General features: G+C 36.0%; 23 protein-coding genes across 23 annotated transcripts, besides 1 other annotated feature; 9 read left to right on the forward strand and 14 right to left on the reverse strand.

Annotated features, from left to right (window-relative positions):
• Positions 1 to 16,127: part of a mobile genetic element that runs on past the window's edge.
• On the forward strand, positions 168 to 684 carry TVAGG3_0749760 (uncharacterized protein; the record flags this gene model as incomplete). Its single annotated transcript, XM_051245181.1, has 1 exon — positions 168 to 684. A coding segment is annotated over one exon (517 nt), but the record flags the coding sequence as incomplete, so codon positions are not given.
• TVAGG3_0749770 (DNA/RNA polymerases family) lies at positions 888 to 2,306 on the forward strand (the record flags this gene model as incomplete). The annotated part of the gene is made up of 1 exon (XM_051245182.1): positions 888 to 2,306. A coding segment is annotated over one exon (1,419 nt), but the record flags the coding sequence as incomplete, so codon positions are not given.
• TVAGG3_0749780 (uncharacterized protein) lies at positions 2,457 to 3,317 on the forward strand (the record flags this gene model as incomplete). Its single annotated transcript, XM_051245183.1, has 1 exon — positions 2,457 to 3,317. The coding sequence occupies one exon, from the start codon at positions 2,457 to 2,459 to the stop codon at positions 3,315 to 3,317; it is 861 nt and encodes a 286-aa protein (XP_051091770.1).
• TVAGG3_0749790 (uncharacterized protein) lies at positions 3,454 to 3,819 on the reverse strand (the record flags this gene model as incomplete). The annotated part of the gene is made up of 1 exon (XM_051245184.1): positions 3,454 to 3,819. The coding sequence occupies one exon, from the start codon at positions 3,817 to 3,819 to the stop codon at positions 3,454 to 3,456; it is 366 nt and encodes a 121-aa protein (XP_051091771.1).
• Positions 4,274 to 4,444, forward strand: TVAGG3_0749800 (uncharacterized protein; the record flags this gene model as incomplete). Its single annotated transcript, XM_051245185.1, has 1 exon — positions 4,274 to 4,444. The coding sequence occupies one exon, from the start codon at positions 4,274 to 4,276 to the stop codon at positions 4,442 to 4,444; it is 171 nt and encodes a 56-aa protein (XP_051091772.1).
• On the forward strand, positions 4,581 to 5,468 carry TVAGG3_0749810 (organellar and viral DNA polymerase type B; the record flags this gene model as incomplete). The annotated part of the gene is made up of 1 exon (XM_001298187.1): positions 4,581 to 5,468. One exon carries the CDS (start codon positions 4,581 to 4,583, stop codon positions 5,466 to 5,468), a length of 888 nt encoding a protein of 295 aa, XP_001298188.1.
• TVAGG3_0749820 (organellar and viral DNA polymerase type B) lies at positions 6,332 to 6,943 on the forward strand (the record flags this gene model as incomplete). Its single annotated transcript, XM_001298188.1, has 1 exon — positions 6,332 to 6,943. One exon carries the CDS (start codon positions 6,332 to 6,334, stop codon positions 6,941 to 6,943), a length of 612 nt encoding a protein of 203 aa, XP_001298189.1.
• On the forward strand, positions 7,460 to 8,353 carry TVAGG3_0749830 (KilA, N-terminal/APSES-type HTH, DNA-binding family; the record flags this gene model as incomplete). The annotated part of the gene is made up of 1 exon (XM_001298189.2): positions 7,460 to 8,353. One exon carries the CDS (start codon positions 7,460 to 7,462, stop codon positions 8,351 to 8,353), a length of 894 nt encoding a protein of 297 aa, XP_001298190.2.
• TVAGG3_0749840 (protein of unknown function, DUF4106 family) lies at positions 8,370 to 8,819 on the reverse strand (the record flags this gene model as incomplete). The annotated part of the gene is made up of 1 exon (XM_051245186.1): positions 8,370 to 8,819. The coding sequence occupies one exon, from the start codon at positions 8,817 to 8,819 to the stop codon at positions 8,370 to 8,372; it is 450 nt and encodes a 149-aa protein (XP_051091773.1).
• On the forward strand, positions 9,282 to 9,734 carry TVAGG3_0749850 (uncharacterized protein; the record flags this gene model as incomplete). Its single annotated transcript, XM_051245187.1, has 1 exon — positions 9,282 to 9,734. One exon carries the CDS (start codon positions 9,282 to 9,284, stop codon positions 9,732 to 9,734), a length of 453 nt encoding a protein of 150 aa, XP_051091774.1.
• TVAGG3_0749860 (protein of unknown function, DUF4108 family) lies at positions 9,751 to 10,140 on the reverse strand (the record flags this gene model as incomplete). Its single annotated transcript, XM_051245188.1, has 1 exon — positions 9,751 to 10,140. One exon carries the CDS (start codon positions 10,138 to 10,140, stop codon positions 9,751 to 9,753), a length of 390 nt encoding a protein of 129 aa, XP_051091775.1.
• Positions 10,210 to 10,794, reverse strand: TVAGG3_0749870 (Poxvirus D5 protein-like family; the record flags this gene model as incomplete). The annotated part of the gene is made up of 1 exon (XM_051245189.1): positions 10,210 to 10,794. The coding sequence occupies one exon, from the start codon at positions 10,792 to 10,794 to the stop codon at positions 10,210 to 10,212; it is 585 nt and encodes a 194-aa protein (XP_051091776.1).
• On the reverse strand, positions 10,976 to 11,445 carry TVAGG3_0749880 (uncharacterized protein; the record flags this gene model as incomplete). The annotated part of the gene is made up of 1 exon (XM_051245190.1): positions 10,976 to 11,445. A coding segment is annotated over one exon (470 nt), but the record flags the coding sequence as incomplete, so codon positions are not given.
• On the reverse strand, positions 11,474 to 11,866 carry TVAGG3_0749890 (uncharacterized protein; the record flags this gene model as incomplete). The annotated part of the gene is made up of 1 exon (XM_051245191.1): positions 11,474 to 11,866. One exon carries the CDS (start codon positions 11,864 to 11,866, stop codon positions 11,474 to 11,476), a length of 393 nt encoding a protein of 130 aa, XP_051091778.1.
• Positions 12,519 to 13,052, reverse strand: TVAGG3_0749900 (protein of unknown function, DUF4106 family; the record flags this gene model as incomplete). The annotated part of the gene is made up of 1 exon (XM_051245192.1): positions 12,519 to 13,052. One exon carries the CDS (start codon positions 13,050 to 13,052, stop codon positions 12,519 to 12,521), a length of 534 nt encoding a protein of 177 aa, XP_051091779.1.
• Positions 14,242 to 15,036, reverse strand: TVAGG3_0749910 (uncharacterized protein; the record flags this gene model as incomplete). Its single annotated transcript, XM_051245193.1, has 1 exon — positions 14,242 to 15,036. A coding segment is annotated over one exon (795 nt), but the record flags the coding sequence as incomplete, so codon positions are not given.
• TVAGG3_0749920 (protein of unknown function, DUF4106 family) lies at positions 15,069 to 16,070 on the reverse strand (the record flags this gene model as incomplete). The annotated part of the gene is made up of 1 exon (XM_051245194.1): positions 15,069 to 16,070. The coding sequence occupies one exon, from the start codon at positions 16,068 to 16,070 to the stop codon at positions 15,069 to 15,071; it is 1,002 nt and encodes a 333-aa protein (XP_051091781.1).
• A 65-nt stretch (positions 16,128 to 16,192) lies between the features above and the next one.
• On the reverse strand, positions 16,193 to 17,813 carry TVAGG3_0749930 (protein of unknown function, DUF4106 family; the record flags this gene model as incomplete). Its single annotated transcript, XM_051245195.1, has 1 exon — positions 16,193 to 17,813. A coding segment is annotated over one exon (1,621 nt), but the record flags the coding sequence as incomplete, so codon positions are not given.
• Positions 17,814 to 17,959: 146 nt separating this feature from the next.
• TVAGG3_0749940 (protein of unknown function, DUF4106 family) lies at positions 17,960 to 18,389 on the reverse strand (the record flags this gene model as incomplete). The annotated part of the gene is made up of 1 exon (XM_051245196.1): positions 17,960 to 18,389. A coding segment is annotated over one exon (430 nt), but the record flags the coding sequence as incomplete, so codon positions are not given.
• A 2,762-nt stretch (positions 18,390 to 21,151) lies between these two features.
• On the forward strand, positions 21,152 to 21,853 carry TVAGG3_0749950 (HNH endonuclease family; the record flags this gene model as incomplete). Its single annotated transcript, XM_051245197.1, has 1 exon — positions 21,152 to 21,853. One exon carries the CDS (start codon positions 21,152 to 21,154, stop codon positions 21,851 to 21,853), a length of 702 nt encoding a protein of 233 aa, XP_051091784.1.
• Positions 21,854 to 21,901: 48 nt separating this feature from the next.
• TVAGG3_0749960 (uncharacterized protein) lies at positions 21,902 to 22,159 on the reverse strand (the record flags this gene model as incomplete). Its single annotated transcript, XM_001289537.1, has 1 exon — positions 21,902 to 22,159. The coding sequence occupies one exon, from the start codon at positions 22,157 to 22,159 to the stop codon at positions 21,902 to 21,904; it is 258 nt and encodes an 85-aa protein (XP_001289538.1).
• A 1,065-nt stretch (positions 22,160 to 23,224) lies between these two features.
• Positions 23,225 to 24,200, reverse strand: TVAGG3_0749970 (uncharacterized protein; the record flags this gene model as incomplete). Its single annotated transcript, XM_051245198.1, has 1 exon — positions 23,225 to 24,200. A coding segment is annotated over one exon (976 nt), but the record flags the coding sequence as incomplete, so codon positions are not given.
• Positions 24,201 to 24,375: 175 nt separating this feature from the next.
• TVAGG3_0749980 (phage tail repeat-like family) lies at positions 24,376 to 24,600 on the reverse strand (the record flags this gene model as incomplete). The annotated part of the gene is made up of 1 exon (XM_051245199.1): positions 24,376 to 24,600. One exon carries the CDS (start codon positions 24,598 to 24,600, stop codon positions 24,376 to 24,378), a length of 225 nt encoding a protein of 74 aa, XP_051091786.1.
• Positions 24,601 to 24,776: the final 176 nt, after the last annotated feature.

Below are 24,776 nucleotides of genomic sequence, written 5' to 3' on the forward strand. Positions count from 1 at the left end.
AACCAAAAACTGAAAGATAAACCAAAACCAAAGTTTAGTTTCCAAACTAAACCAAGTCAACCTTCATTAGCTGGTATGGGTTGGCGTCAAAGACTTATGGCAGCAGGCGGTTATGTAAAGTAAAGAAAAAAATATTTTTTATTTTTATAAAAATGCCCCCATATAGAATGGATAGAAAATCTGCTAGAATAAAAGCAGAGTTGCAAAGATATGGTTGGAGAGTTTCGAAGAATTTTAAATATAGGAAGGGAAGACCCATAAAAGTCTATGACAAATTGTCTGGTCTTCGCTACGAAATGGATTTGGAAACAGCACGTGCCAATTATCCAAACAGACTAGAGAGGTTAGAAGAAGAACGTCTTATGGACATGCCTTTCGATGTTAGTGAACCTCAAGTTGAAGGACACGACGGCTTTGCCAGATTCTACTGGAAACATGACGAACAATTGCATCCTTTGAGAAGGAAAAAAGGAAAAGGTGAAGACACACATGCTCCCATGGAAAGAACAAGATATGCATATGAAAAGTATCGTGAAGTTAGAAGTCAAATTACATCTGGTCGAACCTTTACAGTAAACTTTGACGAAGGAAAGAACAAAGAAGGCTTCATGGGAGTACTTGCTGCAATTCAAGACGGAAATAAGAAAGGACACAATCTCAGATTGACCATAACAGATTTGGATGGTCACATTTACTATGCACATGGCAATGAACAAACAGCCGCAAAACTTCTTGACGCTTTCAAGACTACAAAGAGAGAACAAATGGTTGACTCCGACTCAGACATTTTGAATGCAATTGAAGGAATTGCAAGTGTCAAGTTCGAATGGTACCAACCTAACCCTCAAGCAGTCAGACAACATGCTGGATCCTTCCCGTTCATAAATAAGTCTGACATTGACTTGACAAGGTATGGAATTTACAATTCAATTGAAACAATTGTCAATGAACCTTGCATTCTTACATGTCTCAGGAACTCTGGTCTTGTTACAGATGAGAAGATGAAGTATCTTGAGTCATGTGTGAAGACAAGGTACATTCTCAGAGGTCAATTGGCAAAAATTGCACCGTTGGCAAATGTCAATATCCGAGTCAACATACCTACAGCTAAAGGTTCTTCACATGACGACTATGTTGTTGAGTTCAATTTACCATGGTTGAAGATTGTAATTGTCCACAACCATTTCATGTTGAACGAAAGTCTTACAAACCCATTGTTCGGAAAAGGCAAGTGCAACATTGTCAGAGCTGTAAACATTCTTTTCGAGAAAGGTTTGTTGGAACCAATTCCAGATGACAAGCTGACAGAAACTTTTGTACCAAAAGACGAAACAAACTTTTCATTGTTAGCAAGACCAAAAGTTGTTCCAGACAAAGTTCTAGTACAAAAGAAGTACACAGTTCCACAAGGAGTTGGTATGTTCGGATACCAACCTGAACCAGAAGAACTTCCAATGAGGTTGCAAGAACTTCAAGATGCTATAAACAAACTTCCATTGAGACATCCAATTGACGTCAAATTGTATTGGAGAGCATCTGAGTTAGGTCAGAAGGTTTTATATGAAACAGGTTGCTTCGACGATGTTTATGAGATAACAGGAGAAGTTTCTCAGAAGATAAGAGACTCACTTGAATTTCCACAAACTGGACCAATTGGTTGCGACAAGTTCGACTCAGATGAAAAGATATACTATGTCGACCTTAACGCCGCATACATGAGGTTTGTCCAATATATTCCGACTGGAATTCCAAACGAAGATGGTGAGTTCCCGGGAAGGAACTATACAGTTGGAAAAGTTATACAACAACTGTATGATATTAGGAAAGCTTCAAACCCCAAACTTGCAATGACACTCAAATTGCTTATGAATTCGACATGGGGATATTCCATTAAGAAACCTCAAGAGATGAAGAGTAAACATTATGAGAAGGTCGACAACTTTGTTGAAAGGTTTTCTCCTTTTGTTTTGAAGTACGAATTCACTCAAGGTCAAAGTGGCTTAGTAACCACATTAAAACCTATTGTCGAACATTGGTCTTACCCTCAGTTCGCAAAGGCAGTCCTTGACGAGTACAACAAATTCTTCTCCGAAGTCAAATCCAAAGTTGTGGTTTACTATGAGAACATTGACGCACTCATGACGAACGAAGAAGGATACAACAAACTCATTGAAATGGGTTTAGTCGGTGAAAAGATGGGCTGTTTTAAGCTAGATAAGGTATTTTCCGAAGTTCATGTAATATCGAAAAGGAAATATTGGGGTATACTTGAAGACGGCACAGAAATAAAACATTGCATGAAATAAAAAATTTATTTTAAAAAAAGTGACATTTTTTTTATTTTATTTGAAATGTACGCTGAGTTTGTTGGAGAAGACCGCTGGGAAACTTGTTTGTTAGATGAGAAATATGAAATGGCATACCATTTTAAAACAATATATTTTTACATATATTAAATGCTTCAGGTTGAAAAACAAAGAACAAAAGTAGCAGATACAAAACCGTTAGACTATATCTTTACAAATGCTGGTAGGACTATTTCAGATGAAGAAATTTCATCCCGAGCATACAGGTTTGACTATCCAATTCGTTGGCTTCAAAGTCCTTCAGATGCAAAGGCAATAGGATTTAGAAGAGTTTTGTTTTCAAATAGAACTAACGCATTTATGTTCGCAGTATATTTTCATGGGCAGTATAAAGGTTCTGATGGTCTAATAGACAAATTTGACGAAATGAGAATCTTTACAGTTCGTTCAGACGAAAGTCTTGAGAAAACTCTAAATGACTTTCAAACTCAAATGAACAAATATTATTGGGAATTTCAAGAAAAATACGACTCTTTACTAAATGGAACATACTATCTGAAACTAGAATATGACAAGATGAACTCCACCGTTTCATTTCAAAAGATTGAAATTAACCCTCCAAGAGATACAGAGTTTTTATTTTGGAAAGTAGACAAACGTTCTTGGGCACAATTTCTTCGGTTACTAAACCAGAACGAACCATTACCACCAGATGGTCCATTTAAATTTATACTTCCACCAGCAGATTTGACAGTTTATAGAAACGTGTTTGACCCTCAAAATGTTATGTGTCATGCAAGTTTCAGTTCAAGCAACAATAGTTTTCTATGTATTGGTAAGGACTTTTATGACTTTGCTTCTAAATTCTACGAACCACCTAGTAACAGTTTCTCTGACTTTCAAGTTTGGTTCACAACAAATGGTGTGCAACATATTATTCCATTGTACTATGACTTTTATCTCGAATTGTCTTTCATATATAACTACGGAAAAGTGCTGAAAAAGTATTGAAAAATAATGTTTAGGTGAAGAGGTGAGATCTCACCTGTTTTTTCACCTGTTTTCTCACCCTCTTGAATTTTCATGAAAACAATTTATTTTTGACACTTTCACAAAAAACATTAAAAAGTGAGTTAAAATGAGATGTTTACTGAACTGGTTGGATGTCGCCTTCACAGGTTATGTAGAATGGTTGACCAAAGAAGTGGAACAGTGCTCTGAGAATTTGTATAATTCGTGGAATTGGACTCTCTCTGTTTGGAAGTTGTATCCATGGGCGCTTTGCAAAGAACTTGAGAAGATCTTCTTTCTTCATCTCCTTTATGTCGTCTACAGGAGTGTTTTCTGGTATTTGAATTGGAATTCCGGTTTCAATTTCGATTTTCAGCGCACCTCTTCCAGACAACCAGAAGCCGAGGGACTTGTTGGCTTTGTCCTTGCCCAAGTACTGCTTAACAACTTCATTTATCTCTATAAGGTAAATTGCCTCATCTAATGGCTCGATGTTGTCCATTGTACTGCTTCAGAACAATACTTGTACTGTTTCAGAACAATACTTGTACTGTTTCAGAACAATACTTGTACTTTTTCAGAACAATACTTGTACTTTTTCAGAACAAATTTCCCGTAAAAGCTCTCAATTTGTGAGAAAAATTTTCTGTTTCAGAACAATACTTGTACTTTTTCAGAACAATATTTGCACTGCTTCAGAACAATATTTGTACTGCTTCAGAACAATACTTGCACTGCTTCAGAACAATACTTGCACTGCTTCAGAACAATACTTGCACTGCTTCAGAACAATATCCGACGTCCCACCAACCGAGTCCATTCCCAAAACAGAGGAACCTAAAGAACCACAACAGTCTCCTCAGCAACCTCAGTTCCAGCAAGTACCTCCGAATTACTACCAATTTCCACCTCAAGGTTACTACCCACCACAAGGCATAGGCTAGCCTCCTCAGCCTATGCCTTACTTCCCCAACCCTTGGTTGTTCCAGCAAGCTCCACCCCAGCAATTCCAATTCCAATCTCAGTCCAAGAGAGACCAAGAGTTCGAGGAAGGTCTGAACCGCTTACGCAAAGAGTATGCTACAGCTCCATTTGAGAGAAAGTTGTTCCCGGACCAAAAAAAATAATGTTTAGGTGAAGAGGTGAGATCTCACCCGTTTTTTCACCTGTTTTCTCACCCTCTTGAATTTTCATGAATTTCCCCGAAATAAAAAATAAAGTTAGTTTTATTTTATTTATTTTTTTTATTTTTATTGTAAGAACATGTTAGCAACAACAGCACCAAACTCGTTAGTCATGAATCCAACATCTATGTTAGTAGAGATGAAAAGCTTTATTCCTTCTTCATATACTTTCGAAACAGAAATCCAGAAGATAAAGCAAGAACTTTTAACAAGTAATTTAGACTGTAGTGCGAAAGATGAAACAAATGAACAGTATCTTTATGAAATGCAGGACCTCATCGACCATTTGCCTAAACTACCTGAAATTCAGCAGCAAAAACTCACTATTCCTGAATTCGACGAAATTGAAGTGAAACCAACTGACTCAGTAGAAATAAAGAAGTTCATACGAAAGGTAAATTATGAATTCCTTGGTTTTCATTGCGACATGGTTTATAAAAATATTTCTGACATATATAAATCTGGGGAGTTTAAGACATACGACAACTTTGTTTCATTAGTTGCAGAATGTGTATGGCAGATAAGAGATAAAGATAGAAGAGGTAAGGTATGGCATGAACAGATAAAACCAACTGCTTCAGATTTAAAGAAAACCATTGACGCTTTAGTTGTTTTAGCAGGTAAGGTTTCAATGTATAACGCAAAAATGAACCCGCAATGTTCTAAATGTAAAGCAGCAATTAGGAAATATAACTACTCCGTCAAAGAGATAGAAAGAATGAGAAACGACTATGCAGACTTAAAGAAAGAAGTAGAGAAGCCGGTTGAAAATAAAATGGACATGTCAGAATTTCTGAATAAAAACTATCCAACTGCTGACGATTTCCTTCTATCTGACGTCAAGAAGAAGTATAAAGAAACTTTCGGCATTGTTAAAACATTCGATGTACTAAAAGAAGAAATAAAAGCTACAAAACTGTTTAAAGTCTCACGAATTCATAACGTTTACCATGTAAAACGCTTATAAAATAACTGGGGTGAAAAATTAGGTGAGAAAATGGGTGAGATCTCACCTCTTCACCTAAAATATATTTTTGCCGAAAAAAATGACCAAAAATCATGATATAACTGTTATTTTTTTACGAAGAGAACTTTAACACTTCGTCAAAAAAATCCCTGAAATCGTGAAAAAATGACCAAAAATCATGATATAACTGTTATTTTTTTACGAAGAGAACTTTTACTCTTCGTCAAAAAAATCCCTGAAATCATGGAATTTACACCAAAAATCATGATATAACTGTTATTTTTTTACGAAGAGAACTTTAACACTTCGTCAAAAAAATCCCTGAAATCGTGAAAAAATGACCAAAAATCATGATATAACTGTTATTTTTTTACGAAGAGAACTTTTACTCTTCGTCAAAAAAATCCCTGAAATCATGAAATTTACACCAAAAATCATGATATAACTGTTATTTTTTTACGAAGAGAACTTTAACACTTCGTCAAAAAAATCCCTGAAATCGTGAAAAAATGACCAAAAATCATGATATAACTGTTATTTTTTTACGAAGAGAACTTTAACACTTCGTCAAAAAAATCCCTGAAATCGTGAAAAAATGACCAAAAATCATGATATAACTGTTATTTTTTTACGAAGAGAACTTTAACACTTCGTCAAAAAAATCCCTGAAATCGTGAAAAAATGACCAAAAATCATGATATAACTGTTATTTTTTTACGAAGAGAACTTTTACTCTTCGTCAAAAAAATCCCTGAAATCGTGAAAAAATGACCAAAATTCATGAATTTCCTTAAGATAGAAAAAATAAAAATAAAGTTAGTTTTATTTTTATTTATTTTTTTATTTTGTATGTAAAGATAGAAATGACAAACATTGAGTTTGAAACAGTTAGAAAGATAGACAATGTCACCAAAATGGTTAGAATAGGTGATTTAAACGTAAGATACTCAAAGAAATACAACAAATATTCTTTGTCAGACATTATATCTCCATCTGGAAAGAGAGCAATAGACTGGGTTAGAATTGCTTCTACTCAGAAAATTTTGACAAGAAATCCTGAGCTTATGATATCGGTAGCATTTTATGGAACAAGAGCATATCTTATAGACAAAAGTCTTATACCAATAGTTTTGTTATGGTTAGACCCAGTTGTTGGATATAACTTCATAACATATGGTTCATTCGATACGGAACGTTGCAGTGAAGGCTTACTTTATATCGTTCAGAAACCGAAGGACTTCAACACAAAAAGATATAAGATAGGAAGGACATATAATATAACTAAAAGATATGACAGTACAGTCAATAGAGTTAAGGTTGTGTTTGTAAATGATATGAGAGCTGCAGAAACAGAACTACTTGAAAAGTTTGAGAAAATGTATGGTGCTCCCATGAAAGGTAAAGAAACTTTCGAAGTAGATGAGATAGATAAAGCTATAAAATTATTTGACGAAGTTGCTGAAAAATACATGTAAAGCGTTTATTTTTGGTCTTTTGTGAAAGATAGAAAAAATAAAGTTTACCATGTAAAACGCTTGTGAAATAACTGGGGTAGAAAAGAGGTTAGAAAAGAGGTGAGATCTCACCTTCTACCCTAAAATATATTTTTATTGAATTCAGCACAAAATTCATGAATTTCCTCATATGCTTGCTTCCCTCGGAAAACCGAGAGAAGAGATTCCGTATGAAAACAGTGAAGAACAGCGAGTAGGTAAAAAACCCTGGTCGCCAAAACTCATGAAAATCGTGAAAAATTGCGACCCAGACTTTTCTCTGGGTCGCCTAAAACTCATGAAAATCGTAAAAATTTGCCAAATGGTTTGAGAGGTTGGTATGTACATAGACTTCTTGTAAATGCTGTTGCAATGTGGGCTTCGCCTAAAATATATTTTTATTGAATTCAGCACAAAAATCATGAATTTCCTTAAGATAGAAAAAATAAAGTTAGTTTTATTTTTATTTATTTTTTTATTTTGTATGTAAAGACAGATATGTCAACAACAGAGAACACAACAACAGTTATAGTCCATGAAGCTATAAATGAAGAATATGAGTACATACAGTATAACAAACAGTTACGTCTCATTCGTTCAGTCAAAGATGACATGTACCAAATGCAAAGTATTTTGACAGCATGTTATGCTCCAGATACTAAGCTTCCTAAAGACTGGTTTAGGAACCAAAGCACTATTGAACTATTAAATGAAGCACAGCGAGACATACTTTTTTCTGAAAACAGTGAAGAACAGCGAGTAGGTAAAAAACCCCAGTCGCCAAAACTCTATGAAAACAGTGAAGAACAGCGAGTGGGAGAAAAACCCCAGTCGCCAAAACTCTATGAAAATCGTGAAAAATTGCCAAACGGTTTGAGAGGTTGGTATGTACATAGACTTCTTGTAAATGCTGTTGCAATGTGGGCTTCGCCTCGTTATGCTTGGTATATTTACAGACTTCTTGACGAAATTCACAGACAAGAACGTGAAGAGCTAGAGAACAAGCTTGAAGCAAAAGACAAAAGCATTCAGAAAAGAATACCACGTTCGGTACCAAAAGGAAAGGAAAAGAACTATAAGTATATGATTTATACTGAAGAGATGGAAAATGAAGAAGATAAAGATATGGTTATGTTGCATTTAGTCAGAAGAAACAACAAAAGCTTTTACGACCTTGCTAAGATTTACAAATCTGACAGAAATTGGTTCTATCGCGAAAACTTACCGATTTCAATGACACCGAATGAAGATGTGAAACAAATAGTTCAAGATACTTTACCTCAAACACACTATGATATTAAAGGTTGTACAATTCTTACCTTCAAAGAAGATTTGCCATTGTTAAAGGAAAAAATAACAGAGTATTTTGACAACTTCAAACAAGTAGAGTAAATTGCACTCTTTATTTTTACGCTTGACTTTTTACAATTTGAACTTTGTTTGCGTAGATATGAATTCTGAAAGAAGTATGAGGGTCTTGTATGACTTTATACTTCTCCCATAGTTCATGTCTGTCAAACTTACCTGCCATGGACTCTTTCATAAGTTCCATGAAATCGTCTTCGGACAATCCGGGGAAAAGTATTATGTCAGTAAGTATTCTTTTAACATCCTTACTTAAACTCTTTGCTGTCTGTACACAAATGACAACTGAGATGTTAAAGTGTCTGAGCTTCTTAAGAATTCGACACATATCTTGTTCTCTGTTCTTTAACAAAGGATGAGAGGCGAAATCATCTAAGATAAGAAGACATCTATGAGGGTAAGTCTTCCAATCGTAAGATTGCAATTTCTTCGAAATGTATTCTATCTCTTTCTGTTTGTTTCTGAAGTGTTTCTTCTCTAATATTCTCTGCATTTCCTCATTTGGGTCTTTAAACTTCGAATTTATATACTCATTTATAGCATTATACTTCAAAACTCTTCTTTGGTACTTCTTTATCCAATCCAACAACTCAGAGTCTTTTATACATACTAACTTAGACTTCTTTATAATATCTTTGAACGAATTGACGGTTTGGTCAAATTGACCAGAAGTCGAACAAATGACTACTAACTCATAGAATGGGTTCTTCTCATCTAGTTCTTGTTGTTGTGCAGCCATTTTAAGATAAGTGAAAGTCTTACCCGACCCAGGTGGTGCAATTAGACCTGTTATACCATTCTGAGCAAATAAGAACTTTTCATGTATAGGTTTTATCTGAGCATTTTCTAACTTCACCTTGTTCTTGTTTAAAACATTCTCAAATTTCTTGTCAATGTCAGCAAACTTTTTTTCTAACATATTTTTAGAAAAATTAAAATTTTTATCTTTTAGAAAATGTCTAGCGATTTCGCTATCTATATTCGAGACAAGCTTTTCGACAGCAAAACATCTGTCGACCATAAAATCTTACATAGTGTAAACAAGAAAGGTGAATTTGTTCTAAAGTTCTGTTTCTGGGAATATGACAAGAACCATAAAACATTAAGCAGAACAGTCTTAAAATTTGTCAATGACAGACTTGTTGACAGAGATGACGCCGATTGGAAAGATGAAGTCCAACAAAAGTTCTTAGAATGCAAAGAAGACACATGCGCTGTTCTTGAAGATGAAATAGAAAACAGAATAGAAGAGCTATTAAAGGACAAAGAACTTTTACATAAATATGGTTGCGCCAAATTTGACATAACTCCACCAGAAAAGAAGAAGAAAGAAAAGAAAGAAAAGAAAGTAGAAGAAGAGAAGAAAGAACCTGAACCAGTTCCAGAGAAGGGGAGATATGACATGTAAAAATAAAATTTTATTTTTAGAACATTTCTGGGTCAATGTCAATGTTCTCTTCCTCTTTAGGAGTAAACACTGGCTTAGACTCTAAAATCTTTTTACCCAATTTACCTTGAACTTCTACAACTTTAGACTCATAATATTCATAGTCGTCTGCTTTCTTTGGTTCATAAGGTATAACAAGTTTGTATGCTTTGCCTTCTTTAAGGTTTGAGAACCTTCTGTCAAAACTTTCTTTAACTGTTAACAAACCTTCTATGTCTAAGTCTTCAAATTTCGCACCATTTTTAGTCACAATAGCAAACTTAACTGGTTCGATGTTCCAAACTTTGCTGAATGAAGACTTTTCAAAATGGTAGAAGTAAACATTCAAATATGTGAATGGGTCTAGTTCTTCTTTAAGTCCTGACATGTACTTATTTACTGAGATGAATTTTGCCATCTTTTTCTATCGGATAAAAAAATATTTCTTTTTTAAAATTTACTCAGAAAAATTTTTCTTTGTATATACACCATTCTGAACGTCTAAAAGACTTTTGACATTTGCCAAGAATGTTCGTTTAGAAGCTGTCATATAACCATATTCTTGACAATATTGTTTATACGAATCGTACAATGACCTTTCATCTAAACACTCAAAGTCAGTTTCATCTATGAACAGTTCATATACACTCTTGTTTGCTTCTAACAATGTTTGTCTCTCTTCGGTATGTGGAATTTGTCTTGGATTGAACTTAGAAATATCTAATGTCATGAAATATGAGAACAAGTGGTTGTAAAAGTCAGATGTCAAAGTTTCTGCTAAGTCGTCAAAATATTCTGTATCTTGCATATGAGAATCTGACGTTCTGACAACTACATATCTTCTGTCAGAACTTTCTAACTTCATCGGAACAGCATTGTTTGAAACCATAATGAAGTTTGCAACATTTTCACAAACTCTTTGGTCTTTATATTTTCTTTCAACAACTCCAACTTTGTCTGTTATAAGACTCTTCAAAGCATCTGAGTTCAAAATTTTTGTTGTATCTATACTTTGAAGTTCATTGCAAACTATAAGTTTCATATTCTCTATTGAGGAGTTAAATTTACCGCAGATGTTTTCTAAGTTTGTCATATTCGGATTCGAATAGCCCTCTAACAGTTTGCACAAAATATCTGTAAAGAAAGTATTCTTACCAGTTCCTTGTTTTCCAATTATAATGAGAGCAGTTTCATTTTTAGCACTTGGATGTTGTAAGATGTTTGCAAACCAACATAAGATATACTCATAGACTCTTTCGTTTCCATTGCATATAATTTCTTTGACATGGTCTAACCAAGCTTCTATAATATTTTCTTTCCATTCTACTTGTTCATATTTATATCCAGTGAAGATAGAATAGAAGTTTGGAGAAGGTGTATAAAACTTTATACCACGAACTGAAAAATCTTCAAGTTTTGACAATAAGATATCCCAAGCATCTAACATCTTCATGCCAACTTGTACGACTTTTATTTTCTTAAGTTTCTGTCTACATTCTTGTTCTGAAACTATTGTCGCTTTAGGTTTGTTAAAGACTACATCCCATTCTTTCATAACATAACATTCTGGGGCAGAGTCGACATAAATGACTAAACGTTTCAAATTCTCGACTGCTTTGTTATAGTCTCTAAATGGACACATATTTCTGAATGCTTGGAAGTCATAAAAATCTGAAACATCTATTCTGTACATTTTTATAAAAATAAAAAAAATATTTTTTTTATTCTTGACTTTGTTGTTCCATTTGTTGCATTTGTTGTTCTTGAGCTATTTGTTGTTGAAGTTGTTCTTGTAATACAATACTTTCACCAGTTGCATCTTCCAATTCGAAACTTTCTGCCGTCATTGACAAATACATAGGACATAAAAGTTTTACAGGAACAAAGTTTGCGTCAACTAATGTCAACGTTATACTTGCCAAAGTGGTTGAGTTCACTAAGGTTGAAAATTCTGCATTCGAATGAACAATAGGCAAACCAGCAGAGAAAGTATTGTTTATACGCATAAGTATCTTTTGGTCATAATAGTTTCTGTCGACATTCGAATAACACTTTGAACCTAAGTTTGAAACAATATATAAGATTGGTGTGCTTAATGTCAATGGAATAGACATTCCTTGTATGACACCTTTTCCTGTTATAGGAAACTGTTGGTAGTAAAAACCAGAAATAAGTTTTGTATTATAGCTCATATCGTTTATAGTAAACTCAGTCGGACATCCAAACATAATGAAACCTGCTCTAGTTGCAGCACATGTTACACCCGTACTTAAAGTATTAAATAAGTCAACAAAACCTGTTGGTGGTATATCTGAGTAAGTATCTTCAAAGGAGTATTTTTTACCATTTACAACAATAAAGTCTTCTGGTGTCAAAAGAGCAAAACAGGCTTTAGTCGTCATTGTGTTTAAGGTTAGTTTACAATATCGTCCTTGAGGACTTTGTAAGTTTGTTGTTATAGAATTATATGACTCAGGGTTTTTAGTCGTAATAGTATAAACCATTATGTCTTCTGCCATTTATATATATTTAAAAGTTTTTCTGAAAGTGGAGAAGAACTTCATCTAAACTTTCACATGGCGTTTCTTGAAGTTCTCTGTCTAAGAAGTTCAAATATTTTGTAAAGACATAGAACTTTCCTTTGTCTACACGAACAAACAAAACAGGGTCTTTCATATCGTTCAAAAGTGTGTAAAGTCCTTTACATGAAATAAAGTCTATATTATTTTTCTTCAAACATCTTTCAAGAAGTTTTGACATTTTTACTTAGCAAATAAACTTTAACGAAATGTTGTGGTCGTCAAATATTTTTATGACGTCTGGGAAACTATACTTTAAGTTCAACGTTTCACCTCCTTTCATAACGTATATCTTGTCAATGACATTATATGAAACACCACAGCAACCAATGTCGGGTTCTATTTCTTTGATGTTTATATCGTCTGCCTCTGTCAAAAGTTTCAATAGTTCTTTCAAAACTTCATGAGGTGCAATGACATATGAGTTCACTTTTACAGGGTTGTGTTCGACCAAGTTTAACATTATACTTAAAGCTTGACAAATCTTCTCCTGAGTTTGAAGTTTGTCTTTCAGTTGTTGGTAGTCGTTTCGAATATCTGCAACAGAACTTAAGTCTCTGCTAACTTCAGGATATGTTGGTTCTTTTACAGGAACAATTGTTATACCATCTTCGTCTTCGTATGGTTTCCCCACTTCAACATCTCTGTCTTTGACATTGACAATAACACTTTGACTGTTTGTTTGAGTTGGTGAATTTAACTTCACATCTGCCACCGCCATTAAACCTTTTGAAACACTTACGCTTTTATTTTTCGGAAATGACATTTTACTTAGAATAAAAAGATGGACGTATTCGGATATCTTATTGAATTGAAGCAGAACAAAGTTTATACTCACAAACAATACAAATACATTGACAGAATAGTTCTTTACACAAACAATGGAAAATGTTATAGAATAGCAGTCTTTGCTGAACCTAAATATTTTCATAAAGCAAAGAAAGTTGGTATAACTGAAATGGTGAAAGTTCTTGAAGCAGACAAAAATATAACTTCAAAACTGACCGATATTACTAAAGGAAAGTTTATAATACAATATTATGTCAAAACTGGCGTACTGTCAATATTTGACGGAGAGAAGTCAGTTCAAGAACAACTTACTGACCTGCTGCCAAAATCTGCTCGATGGAAGCTGTCGTTATGCCAATCTGAGGAGCCCCAGCAGGTTTCATCGAACGAATCTTCAAAAGAGCATCTTCCGTGAAAAGTGCTATTGGTTTTGTAAACTTCTTTGCTTTCAATTCATCTGGACCGTCTCTGTCACCAGTATATTGTATTTGAACTGTACCAACAGTTGAAATACCACCCATAAAGTCTTCTGAGTCAGCAAATGGAATGCCAAACCAAAAGTTTGAACGGTCTCCATTTGTATATTGAGTTTTTTGACCTCCTGTATGAGTCCATACTTTCACATATGGCATAATAGAACTTTGCATTTCAGGGTTAATGGTTGTTGTGAAGTTGTTGTTAAAGTTCATAGCATCTAATGTCAAGTTGTATGACCTCATATCCTCAACTGTAGAATATTCTTCTCTTGGATAATATTTGCCATCTATGTTTATATGATATTTAATACCAGGGTTGTAGAAACAAGAATAGTCATTTATAGTTCGTCTGAACAGTACAAACATAGTATCTGCATGTTTCATTGCAGTTGTTAAGGCAATATCTGTTCTTGCACCTGGGTCAGCACTTTGGTTTCCAACTTCACCTGCAAAATCTTTGACAGATATTTGGTGTATAGGGAACATAAGTGGAACTGCAATATATTTGGCAGCTAAAGCATTTGAAATATCTGGGTCCAACATATAGACTGCAAGTCTGCTTTCTATTCTCTTGCATTCAAATTTTTCGCATGTGAACTTAACTGGGTCCCAAGCATTTCCAGCAGCATTGAAATAATAGTTTACTTCATTGTTGAAGTTTGAGAAACCAAAGTCTAAGTCAACCTTGTCTTTGCAAAATTCGGCGAATGATGTTTGATTTGTTCCCTTTACGTCTGTAATAGTGAATGGGTCTTGTGTTGGTGCAATGACTAAGTTATTTTTGCTTGGAGTAAGTTCAATAGAAATTTTTCCTGCCCAGTTTGGCAAGTATCTTAAAAACCTGAAGATGAGGAAAGATGACAAAGGAACTCTAAGTTTCAGTTTTACTTTGGTTACTGCTGCTGCAGTTTGTCCAGAAAGGTTAACATAAACTCCTGGAACGTTAGGGTCAAGTCTTCTTATTTTCTCAATAGTTGCATACTGGTCTGTTTGTTCTCTAGCTTGTGGTTGTACTGAGTTTCTCAAAGCGAACCATTCATAGTTTGCCCATGTTACTGTTTGAACTAAGTCAGAGTTAGAATATATCTTATATCCCATGAAAACTTCTGGAGCATATTGGTATCCGACATAGAAAATTCCATTGCAACCTTTCTTGTCAGACAACTTGGCAGAAGGTTTTATTTCAATGTCTTGTTCCACGTATAAGAATGAGTTGTCAATAGAAATAATATGAAACCTGTCGCAAGCAATATCTACTGTTGTTGAAGAACCTTCTCCAAACTCACCTACGTTTCCATAAGAAACAGCAGTTGTATATTCGTAAGTTCCAGGAACTATTTCTGACCTTCTAATGGCATTGTCACATTCGTTATCCCATTCGGAAACATTTCCGTTCATGGCATCCAAAACTGTTGGCGTTATATTCTGAGCGGCGTACATTTCATATGGGTAAAAATATAGAATAGTTGGATTTATATGTCATAATAGAACCCATTCGGACCAAGCTTTACTTTCTTCCTGGCTGACTTTTTAACTGAATCTTTAACTCTTCTTTTTCCTTCATTGCCACTACTTTCACTAGATGAAGTTACTTCTTCACTACTTTCACTTTGTTCTACTCTTCTCTTCTTCTTTGGTGTCGCTTTTGGTAACTTGCCCTCTGCTTCAAGTTGTTGCATCTTTGCCTCATGTTCACCTAGTATGTTGTAAATTTCCCATGTCCTTTTTGCCTTTGGGCTCTGGTCGCCCATCTCAGGTAACCTATATCCTAGAAAGATTTTGTCATAGTTTGTATTTGAGTCTTCGCGTATTGTTTGCATGACTCTTTCCTGAGTTTCCGGTTCAAGCTCTTCAAACAGAGCTTGTCCATATGGAATAAGCTCGTTTCCAAATATATGTTTTTGTAGCCATTCTGGTTTTCTTTCCATGTTACCAATAATATCTTTTGTGAATGGGAAAGCTTTTACCCAATGTTTCAGTCTTGCGTCATTTATTTCTGTAGTTGGTTTTATTTTGTCAAGGAACATGTTTTTCAATACTAACATTTCATTTGGTACTGTCCATTTGAGTTTTCTTAAATATTCATCCCTTCTCGGTTCATTGTCTGCAAAGTAAGTTTTTATGACATTTTGCAAACTTTCGTTTGCAAGGTCATGTACAATAGGTTCTCTTCCTTCTCTCTCCCTAACTTTCTTTCTAAACTCTTCACCAAATATACCATCTCTATGGTTCTGTGTAGTTCTTTGAGATAAATGTTCTAGAACGTCAGCTGTTATATTTCCTTCAGCCATGTTCATTTCATACTGGTCCAAAATATCTGCATCTTTCATATCTTTCAATGGCATTAAAGCCGCGCTGAAAATACCAGCTATATCTGGTTCACCATTCACTTCCATTGCGTCTACAACTTCTTGGAATTGTGGTTGTAAGTTTATGAACCACCTATCCGGATTAGCTTTATGACCCCATCTCATTGTAGTTCCATAGTCTGCAGAAACAAAAGTAGGTTTGTTTCCATATTGGTTAGGTTCTGAATGAACTTTAAACAATGTTTCATTTCTATATGTTTTGTTGAAATTTAACCTTTTATTTTCACCGAGTTCATCCAAAGATTGGACGTTATATGGTCGTAAGTAAAAAGGGTTATTGTATTTGCGTACATTATCTTTCAGTACTTCCATTCTATGCTGAATATTTTCATCTGATGTTGGAGTCTTTTGTATGTCGGCGAACATTTTTCGATATTCTTCTACCATGTCAGCCGAATTTTTCTTAGACTCTTGGAAAGATTCCATATTCTCCGCATACACTTGTTGAGGGTCAAGATTTTTCGGCTGTTCCAAATCTTCATCTAGTTCTGTGAAGTTAGTTTCCAAAGGAGGGACTTGTTCGTTTCCTTCAGGCTCTTCTAGCTGTTGTTGCTGAACTATTTCTTCCATGTCTGGTTGTATCTGAACTTCTTCCTGTGGAGTTTCTTGTACCTCATCTGCTGGCATTTCATATATTCCGAGACCGTTTTTAACAAGTTCCCTATCTAAGTCATCCGGACTCATAAACCTTTCTTCTTTCGTTCCGTCTCTATTTTTTACGCGTTTCATGAAGAGAGTTGAATTATCATTTAGCTCTGACACCAAATATCTCGGAGTAAATTCATCCATGTCATTTGGATGGTATGCTATTAAATCATATCCCTTAGCGAGCTTGTATTTTCCAGGTTTGAGATTATATCCCATTTGGTGCTGAACCATAAAGCTAAATAGGTTCGGGTCAGTATTTCCTTCCTTGAACTTTTTAATAGCTTCTTTATATCTGTCACTAAAGTCAAGAGTATCTGGGTAACCATAATCTTCCTTAAGCATTTTTAAGAATTCTTGGTTTCCTTGTTCTCTACTTCTTTTATGTCCTTGCTCTGTTTGTGGTTGTTGTGGTGCTGGATTTTGAACTGTTGGTTGTTGTGCAGGGTTTTGAACTGTTGGTTTTGGTTGTTGTTGTGGTGCTGGATTTTGAACTGTTGGTTGTTGTGTTGGTTTTGGTGCATGCCTGTGTCTGTGTCCATGTGACGATGTAAATGTTATAGGTAGTCCTGGTGCAGGTGCTTCTCTTGGAGGGTTTGGTGGTATATAAGTTCCACCAGCTGGCACATATGTTCCATCTGCAGCATAATGTCCTACCTGACTTTTCGTTTTTAAGAAAGCATTTACTAGGTCTGTTTTGGTCTGTTGTAACTCTTTTTCTTGACTTTCCACAACAGTTGCTCTAACGGCGTCATAGGCACTTTGAACTGCCTGTCTCGTTGCTGCATCTGTTATTTTCGTCATATTTTGTGCTACTTCTCTTAACTCGTTGTCGAAACCTTCAGACTTCAGTTTCTTTCCAGATGAGAAGTCGTTCACTAGTTTCACCTTACTATGAAGAGCTTCGAAGGCATTCTTAAAGTCAGCATTCATTAAAGCTTCATTTGAACTGTCTTCATCCGCTTGTATTTTTGTCCTTATTGACCCTATAAGTTGGGCTGCTTTAGCGTTGGCTTGGGCATCTAACCAGTCATTATTAGCTTTTATATATTCTGCGCTTTTCATTGCCTTTTGCATGGCTGCGTCGTTATTTTTACTTTCTTGTGCTAAGTTTTCATACTGTACGGTTTGGTTTTGCAACTGTAAAAGTTTTTCTGCCTTTACATTTGCTTCAACTTCTTTTTTATACTCATCGCTATCCATATATGTCTTCAGGGCTTTTTGTTTTATCTCTTCATCTTTCAGTACTTTATATTGAGTAGTATGGTTTTTCAAATTTATAACATCTTGTTCCATTTTTGCTACTTCTGCTGCTTTTTCTGACACTTTTTTCGCATATTCCTCTGTACTTAGTTCTTTCAGTTGTTCTTCTTTCTTCTTTTTCTCTACGTTTAACTCATTGAGTTTCTTTGTGTGTCTGTCATATTCTAGTTTCTTTTCGTTTTCACTTATTTGTTTCTGTATGTCTATGTTTGACTTTTTGACATCTGTTATTTGATTTTTGAGTGAACTCAAATTCATTTGACTTTGAGGGTTATAAGCTGTTCCGTCTGCAGCTCCACCATAGCCTGCCATTTTCGCTAAAAGTGCCGCTCTTAAACCTCCACTCTGTGCACCAATAACTCGGTTTAAAAGCATAGGGTTGCTTGACATTTGTTGCAACATAGTGGGGTCATTCATCATTTGTTGTTGCAACTGTTGTTGTGGTGTCAGTTTTACTATTGGATGTTTCAATGCTCCCTTCCTCTTACGTATATTCTTACGTAGCTTACGTGGCATTTTAAGTGAAGTTAAAAAGCGGCTTTTGACAGATGTTTATATGACACTTTTTGTTCAGCACAAAAAACTACTCGGTCAAAGTGTTGTCAGTTTTGTAAAATAACCGTCCTATCTCATTCTATAAGGGAGAAAAGGCTTCTCAAAGTATACTTCCTTGGAACGCCTGTAACTTTTCCTGTAGCGACGATAGACCCTTACTTGTCCGGACAAAGTTATACTATTTTGAGCGCTCTACAAAAAAGTCACCGGCTGGTCGGCTGGGGTTCGGTCCTCCTCTTCATTTATACTAAACATCTTCAGGGCTAGAAGGGGCGCAGCCCCTGGAAGCCCCTCATACCTGACCTGATTATCATTAGTTTTTTCATTAATTCAACAGTCAGTCAATCGTCACTGACTGTTTTTTTTAAATATTTTCAGGAGGAGGTGGATAAATAGGTTTTTCATAATAAGGTAAATTTGATTTTATCTCAACTGAATTTCTTTTAACGGGTTCAACATTTTTTGATGTTGTTTGAATTCTCCTTTTCGGGGCGGTGCCATGTGAGGTGAAATTTATCATACACCGATTGGACCTTTTGCTTTCCCGAAAACATAGAATTTATATTGGGGGCCAAATATATGTGCATATATCTATACTAATCAAGCCATATTTACTCATATAGTATTGAGGAATAATGTGTTTTATATAAGATATGAATTTCAAAAATTTTGTTTTATTTCATTTTGAATACAATGAGGTATCTATATATATACTCTATATTGTGTTTGTAAACTCATTTTGGTCACATATCCATTTTTTAATCTGCATCTTATTTGAGATTTCAAATTTTTATCGACAATCATATATGATCACATCGGCATTTGGAGATACTTATCTTGTATCTCCAAATATCGATGTGATCATTGTATTTAATTGTATATTGACCAAGAGATTCCGATGCAGAATATTCAAAGTAGATAGTTTTTCCATTCTGTACACATGGGTGCAGGGTCTATCACTGGCACCCTGCACTAATATGTGCAGAATGGGAAAAGCTTGCACTTTTACCTTTCGATGCGAATGTTGCAAACACTTTTCCCATTCTGCACATATATATGCAGGGTCTATCACTGGCACCCTGCACCTATATGTGCAGAATGGGAAAAGCACGCACTTTTGTTCTTCGATGCGAATGTGTCGGACATAATTCCTGATTTGCTCATATATTTGCAGGGTCTATCACTAGGACCCTGCACCTATATGAGCAAATCAGGAATTGATTGCACTTTTTCACTTGAATGTGATTCATTGAATTTCAATTCGAGAAAGGAGTTTACAAATGCAGGGTATTGTTCCTTTACCCTGCATTTGTAAACTCCTTTCTCGAATAGCTTGCACTTTTCACTTGAATGTGATTCATTGAATTTCAATTCGAGAAAGGAGTTTACAAATGCAGGGTATTGTTCCTTTACCCTGCATTTGTAAACTCCTTTCTCGAATAGCTTGCACTTTTTCACTTGAATGTGATTCATTGAATTTCAATTCGAGAAAGGAGTTTACAAATGCAGGGTAAAGGGACAATACCCTGCATTGTGTAACTCTTTCTTGTAAAACCTTCCTCCAAAAAAATATAAAGATCACATTCTTCTTAAAACTCTCAAAATCTCATTATTTCAATCTTATAATCATAAATAAACATACTCTTTCTATCTAATATTTCTCTATTCCTTAATTTTCTTATGAAATTTGTTATTTTTTATTTAATTTTTAAAATTTTCAATTTTTTGGATAATTTTATTCAATTTTATGATAATTTATTCTATTCTCATTATATAATAATATTGTTCATTTTTATTTTTCAATGCATACGATAATTTTTAATTCAATTTTTAAACGAATGTTTTGATGGGATGAGCTTACTGAGCATAGGCTCATCCCATCAAAACATTCCCTTAAAAATTCTGGCCTTCATCGAGGCCAGAGTTTACAATTCATCAGCTCAGAGCCAAGTTCCTCGACGGTCGTCCTCATTAGGCCCGATCCGAGAGGAACTTGGCTCTTCATTAAAATCACAAGCTCTGGCCATTGCTAAGGCCAGAGCCTGCAAATACAATCCTCAGGGCCGAGTTTTGCGATGATCGTCGATCATGTCGACGGTCTCGCAAGAACTCGGCCCTGAAAGACATACAAATACAGGCTCTGGCCCTAGCAAAGGCCAGGGCTTCGCTTACTGTCCTCAGGGCCGGCTTTCTCAAATGCCGTCCTGATCTAGGGCGGCAGGAGAGGAATCCGGCCCTGGGAACATCCAAATACGAAGCTCTGGCCCTAGCAAAGGCCAGGGCTTCGTTTTAAATCCACAGGGTCGGCTTTCTCAAATGCCGTCCTGATCTAGGGCGGCAGGAGAGGAATCCAGCCCTGGGAACATCCAAATACGAAGCTCTGGCCCAAGCAAAGGCCAGAGCCTGCAAATACAATCCTCAGGGCCGAGTTTTGCGATGATCGTCGATCATGTCGAATTTTCTGACATTGTCCCAATTTTGTCCGAAAGTCAGCTCAGATGTTTTGAACTGCTCCCAACATATCCAGAATATGAAAATTTGCCTGAACTCTTTCGGTTCCTCAAAAAACGTTTTTTGGTTCTCATGTTCGAAACTTTTATCGGAAGAGACAACAAACGTTCAGAAGAAGAGCAAGATATTATTTTAAACTTGTTGTATGACTTAACTGTCATAACCAGCTTTTTGAAGTAAAACCGTCATTCTCAAACCACTTCATTTTTTCGATGTCCGAACAAGCACCGAAGCCGAACACAATGGCAGATGTCCTTTCAAGGTTGCCAGACAAGCGCCCAATTCAAATTCAAATTGCCCAATTGAAAGCTCATCTGACAAACACCATTAAGACTCTCCAAAGTAGTCTTATGACAGAGATGAAGGAACTTAAAGCCGATGTCCTCATGAACCAAGCTTCCAATGAGAAATGCCTGAACGATTTCGCGGAAACCTTGCGCAATTACGAGAGAGAGAACCGAGACCTTGCCAGACTCATCTACCGTTTCTTCGAAGAGATAGACGCCATCTGGAAGGTACTCGGAAAGGACAGAACATGCAACACCGTACTTCGTGAGTACAAAATTGAAGAAGGAATTGTCGAGGAAGAAGAGGAAGAAAAGAAACACGAAGAAGAAGAGGAAGAAGAAGAAGTTCCTGAAGCCGCTACATGGGCAACCCTTGTTGCCGATGACGGTTACGAAATTTCCCAACCCTACCCATACCAAATCCGCAACAAGGAGACAGGCAAGGTTCTTACCCCAGTCCTCAACAACTTGGGACACTTGAACCTTAACCTTCGGAATCGCGGTTCAATCTCCATGGGCAAGCTTGTCGCAATTCAATGGGTTCCAAATCCAGACAAGAAGACGAAGGTCAGACACATTGACGGTGACAAGCTCAACAACCGTAAGGAGAACCTCGAGTGGTTCTAAGAGTAAAAAAAATTATTTTAGGGGGAAACCCCAAGTAAATTTAAGTTTTTATTTTTGGTATTCGTACCAATTTTGGAATGTGAAGACCACATCCCAACCTCTGTACGTGAGTCTTGGGTCCACGTCTAAGACCCTTCTGTAGCAATTCCAAGCCCGAGCAAATTCAATTGTCAACCACTCGTCTCCTCTGTAGTCTTCAATCCATTCTTTGAAGAGACGGTCGAGTTCGGGCTTGGAATATCTCTTGCCTGGGTCCGAGACCAACATTTGGTTGAACTGGACGAAGCGCTCAGGGATGTACGCCATTAAAAAATGTCACTTTTTTAAAATAAATTTTTTATTTCATGCAATGTTTAACTATTTCACCATCTTCTTTAACACCCCAGTACTTACGCTTGGAGAGGACATGAACTTCGGTGAAAATTTTGTCCAATTTGAATTGACCCATCTTTTCACCGACTAAACCCATTTCAATGAGTTTGTTGTATCCTTCTTCGTTCGTCATGAGTGCGTCAATGTTCTCATAGTAAACCTTGACTTTCGATTTGACTTCGGAGAAGAATTTGTTGTACTCGTCAAGGACTGCCTTTGCGAACTGAGGGTAAGACCAATGTTCGACAATAGGTTTTAATGTGGTTACTAAGCCACTTTGACCTTGAGTGAATTCGTACTTCAAAACAAAAGGAGAAAACCTTTCAACAAAGTTGTCGACCTTCTCATAATGTTTACTCTTCATCTCTTGAGGTTTCTTAATGGAATATCCCCATGTCGAATTCATAAGCAATTTGAGTGTCATTGCAAGTTTGGGGTTTGAAGCTTTCCTAATATCATACAGTTGTTGTATGACTTTTCCAACTGTATAGTTCCTTCCCGGGAACTCACCATCTTCGTTTGGAATTCCAGTCGGAATATATTGGACAAACCTCATGTATGCAGCGTTAAGGTCGACATAGTATATCTTTTCATCTGAGTCGAACTTGTCGCAACCAATTAGTCCAGTTTGTGGAAATTCAAGTGAGTCTCTTATCTTCTGAGAAACTTCTCCTGTTATCTCATAAACATCGTCGAAGCAACCTGTTTCATATAAAACCTTCTGACCTAACTCAGATGCTCTCCAATACAATTTGACGTCAATTGGATGTCTCAATGGAAGTTTGTTTATAGCATCTTGAAGTTCTTGCAACCTCATTGGAAGTTCTTCTGGTTCAGGTTGGTATCCGAACATACCAACCCCTTGTGGAACTGTGTACTTCTTTTGTACTAGAACTTTGTCTGGAACAACTTTTGGTCTTGCTAACAATGAAAAGTTTGTTTCGTCTTTTGGTACAAAAGTTTCTGTCAGCTTGTCATCTGGAATTGGTTCCAACAAACCTTTCTCGAAAAGAATGTTTACAGCTCTGACAATGTTGCACTTACTTTTACCAAAGAATGGGTTTGTAAGACTTTCGTTCAACATGAAGTGGTTGTGGACAATTACAATCTTCAACCATGGTAAGTCTTTGTCAACAACATAGTCGTCATGTGAAGAACCTTTAGCTGTAGGTATGTTGACTCGGATATTGACATTTGCCAACGGTGCAATTTTTGCCAATTGACCTCTGAGAATGTACCTTGTCTTCACACATGACTCAAGATACTTCATCTTCTCATCTGTAACAAGACCAGAGTTCCTGAGACATGTAAGAATGCAAGGTTCGTTGACAATTGTTTCAATTGAATTGTAAATTCCATACCTTGTCAAGTCAATGTCAGACTTATTTATGAAGGGGAAGTATCCAGCATGTTGTCTGACTGCTTGAGGGTTAGGTTGGTACCATTCGAACTTGACACTTGCAATTCCTTCAATTGCATTCAAAATGTCTGAGTCGGAGTCAACCATTTGTTCTCTCTTTGTAGTCTTGAAAGCGTCAAGAAGTTTTGCGGCTGTTTGCTCATTGCCATGTGCATAGTAAATGTGACCATCCAAATCTGTTATGGTCAATCTGAGATTGTGTCCTTTCTTATTTCCGTCTTGAATTGCAGCAAGTACACCCATGAAGCCTTCTTTGTTCTTTCCTTCGTCAAAGTTTACTGTAAAGGTTCGACCAGAAGTAATTTGACTTCTAACTTCACGGTACTTCTCATATGCATATCTTGTTCTTTCCATGGGAGCATGTGCGTCTTCACCTTTTCCTTTTTTCCTTCTCAAAGGATGCAATTGTTCGTCATGTTTCCAGTAGAATCTGGCAAAGCCGTCGTGTCCTTCAACTTGAGGTTCACTAACATCGAAAGGCATGTCCATAAGACGTTCTTCTTCTAACCTCTCTAGTCTGTTTGGATAATTGGCACGTGCTGTTTCCAAATCCATTTCGTAGCGAAGACCAGACAATTTGTCATAGACTTTTATGGGTCTTCCCTTCCTATATTTAAACTTCTTCGAAACTCTCCAACCATATCTTTGTAACTCTGCTTTTATTCTAGCAGACTTTCTATCCATTTTATATGGGGGCATTTTTATAAAAATAAAAAAATATTTTTTTTCTTTACTTTACATAACCGCCTGCTGCCAGAAGTCTTTGACGCCAACCCATACCAGCTAATGAAGGTTGACTTGGTTTAGTTTCCAAACTAAACTTTGGTTTTGGTTTATCTTCAGTTTTTGGTTTTTCTTCTTCTATCGGTTTTTCGTCACTTTTCGGTTCCTCTGGCTTTACCTCACCTGCAGGAACAGTTGTGTCGTCAACATCTTCATAAATATCATATGCCATTTGTTTTTGTTTTCCTTTCAACTTTTTGTGTTTGTTGTAAAGTTTAGAATATTTCGACTCTAAGTCAATGAGATGTTCTATAATGAACTGTTGGTCAGTGAAGTAAACTTTTCCATCTGTTGTCTCGAAAGCTCCTTCAGACTTCAATATTTTATTTGTGAGAGTCTGTTTCTTTT

Source organism: Trichomonas vaginalis, chromosome III (genome assembly GCF_026262505.1).
Source record: "Trichomonas vaginalis G3 chromosome III, whole genome shotgun sequence".
Classification (NCBI taxonomy): Eukaryota; Parabasalia; order Trichomonadida; family Trichomonadidae; genus Trichomonas; species Trichomonas vaginalis.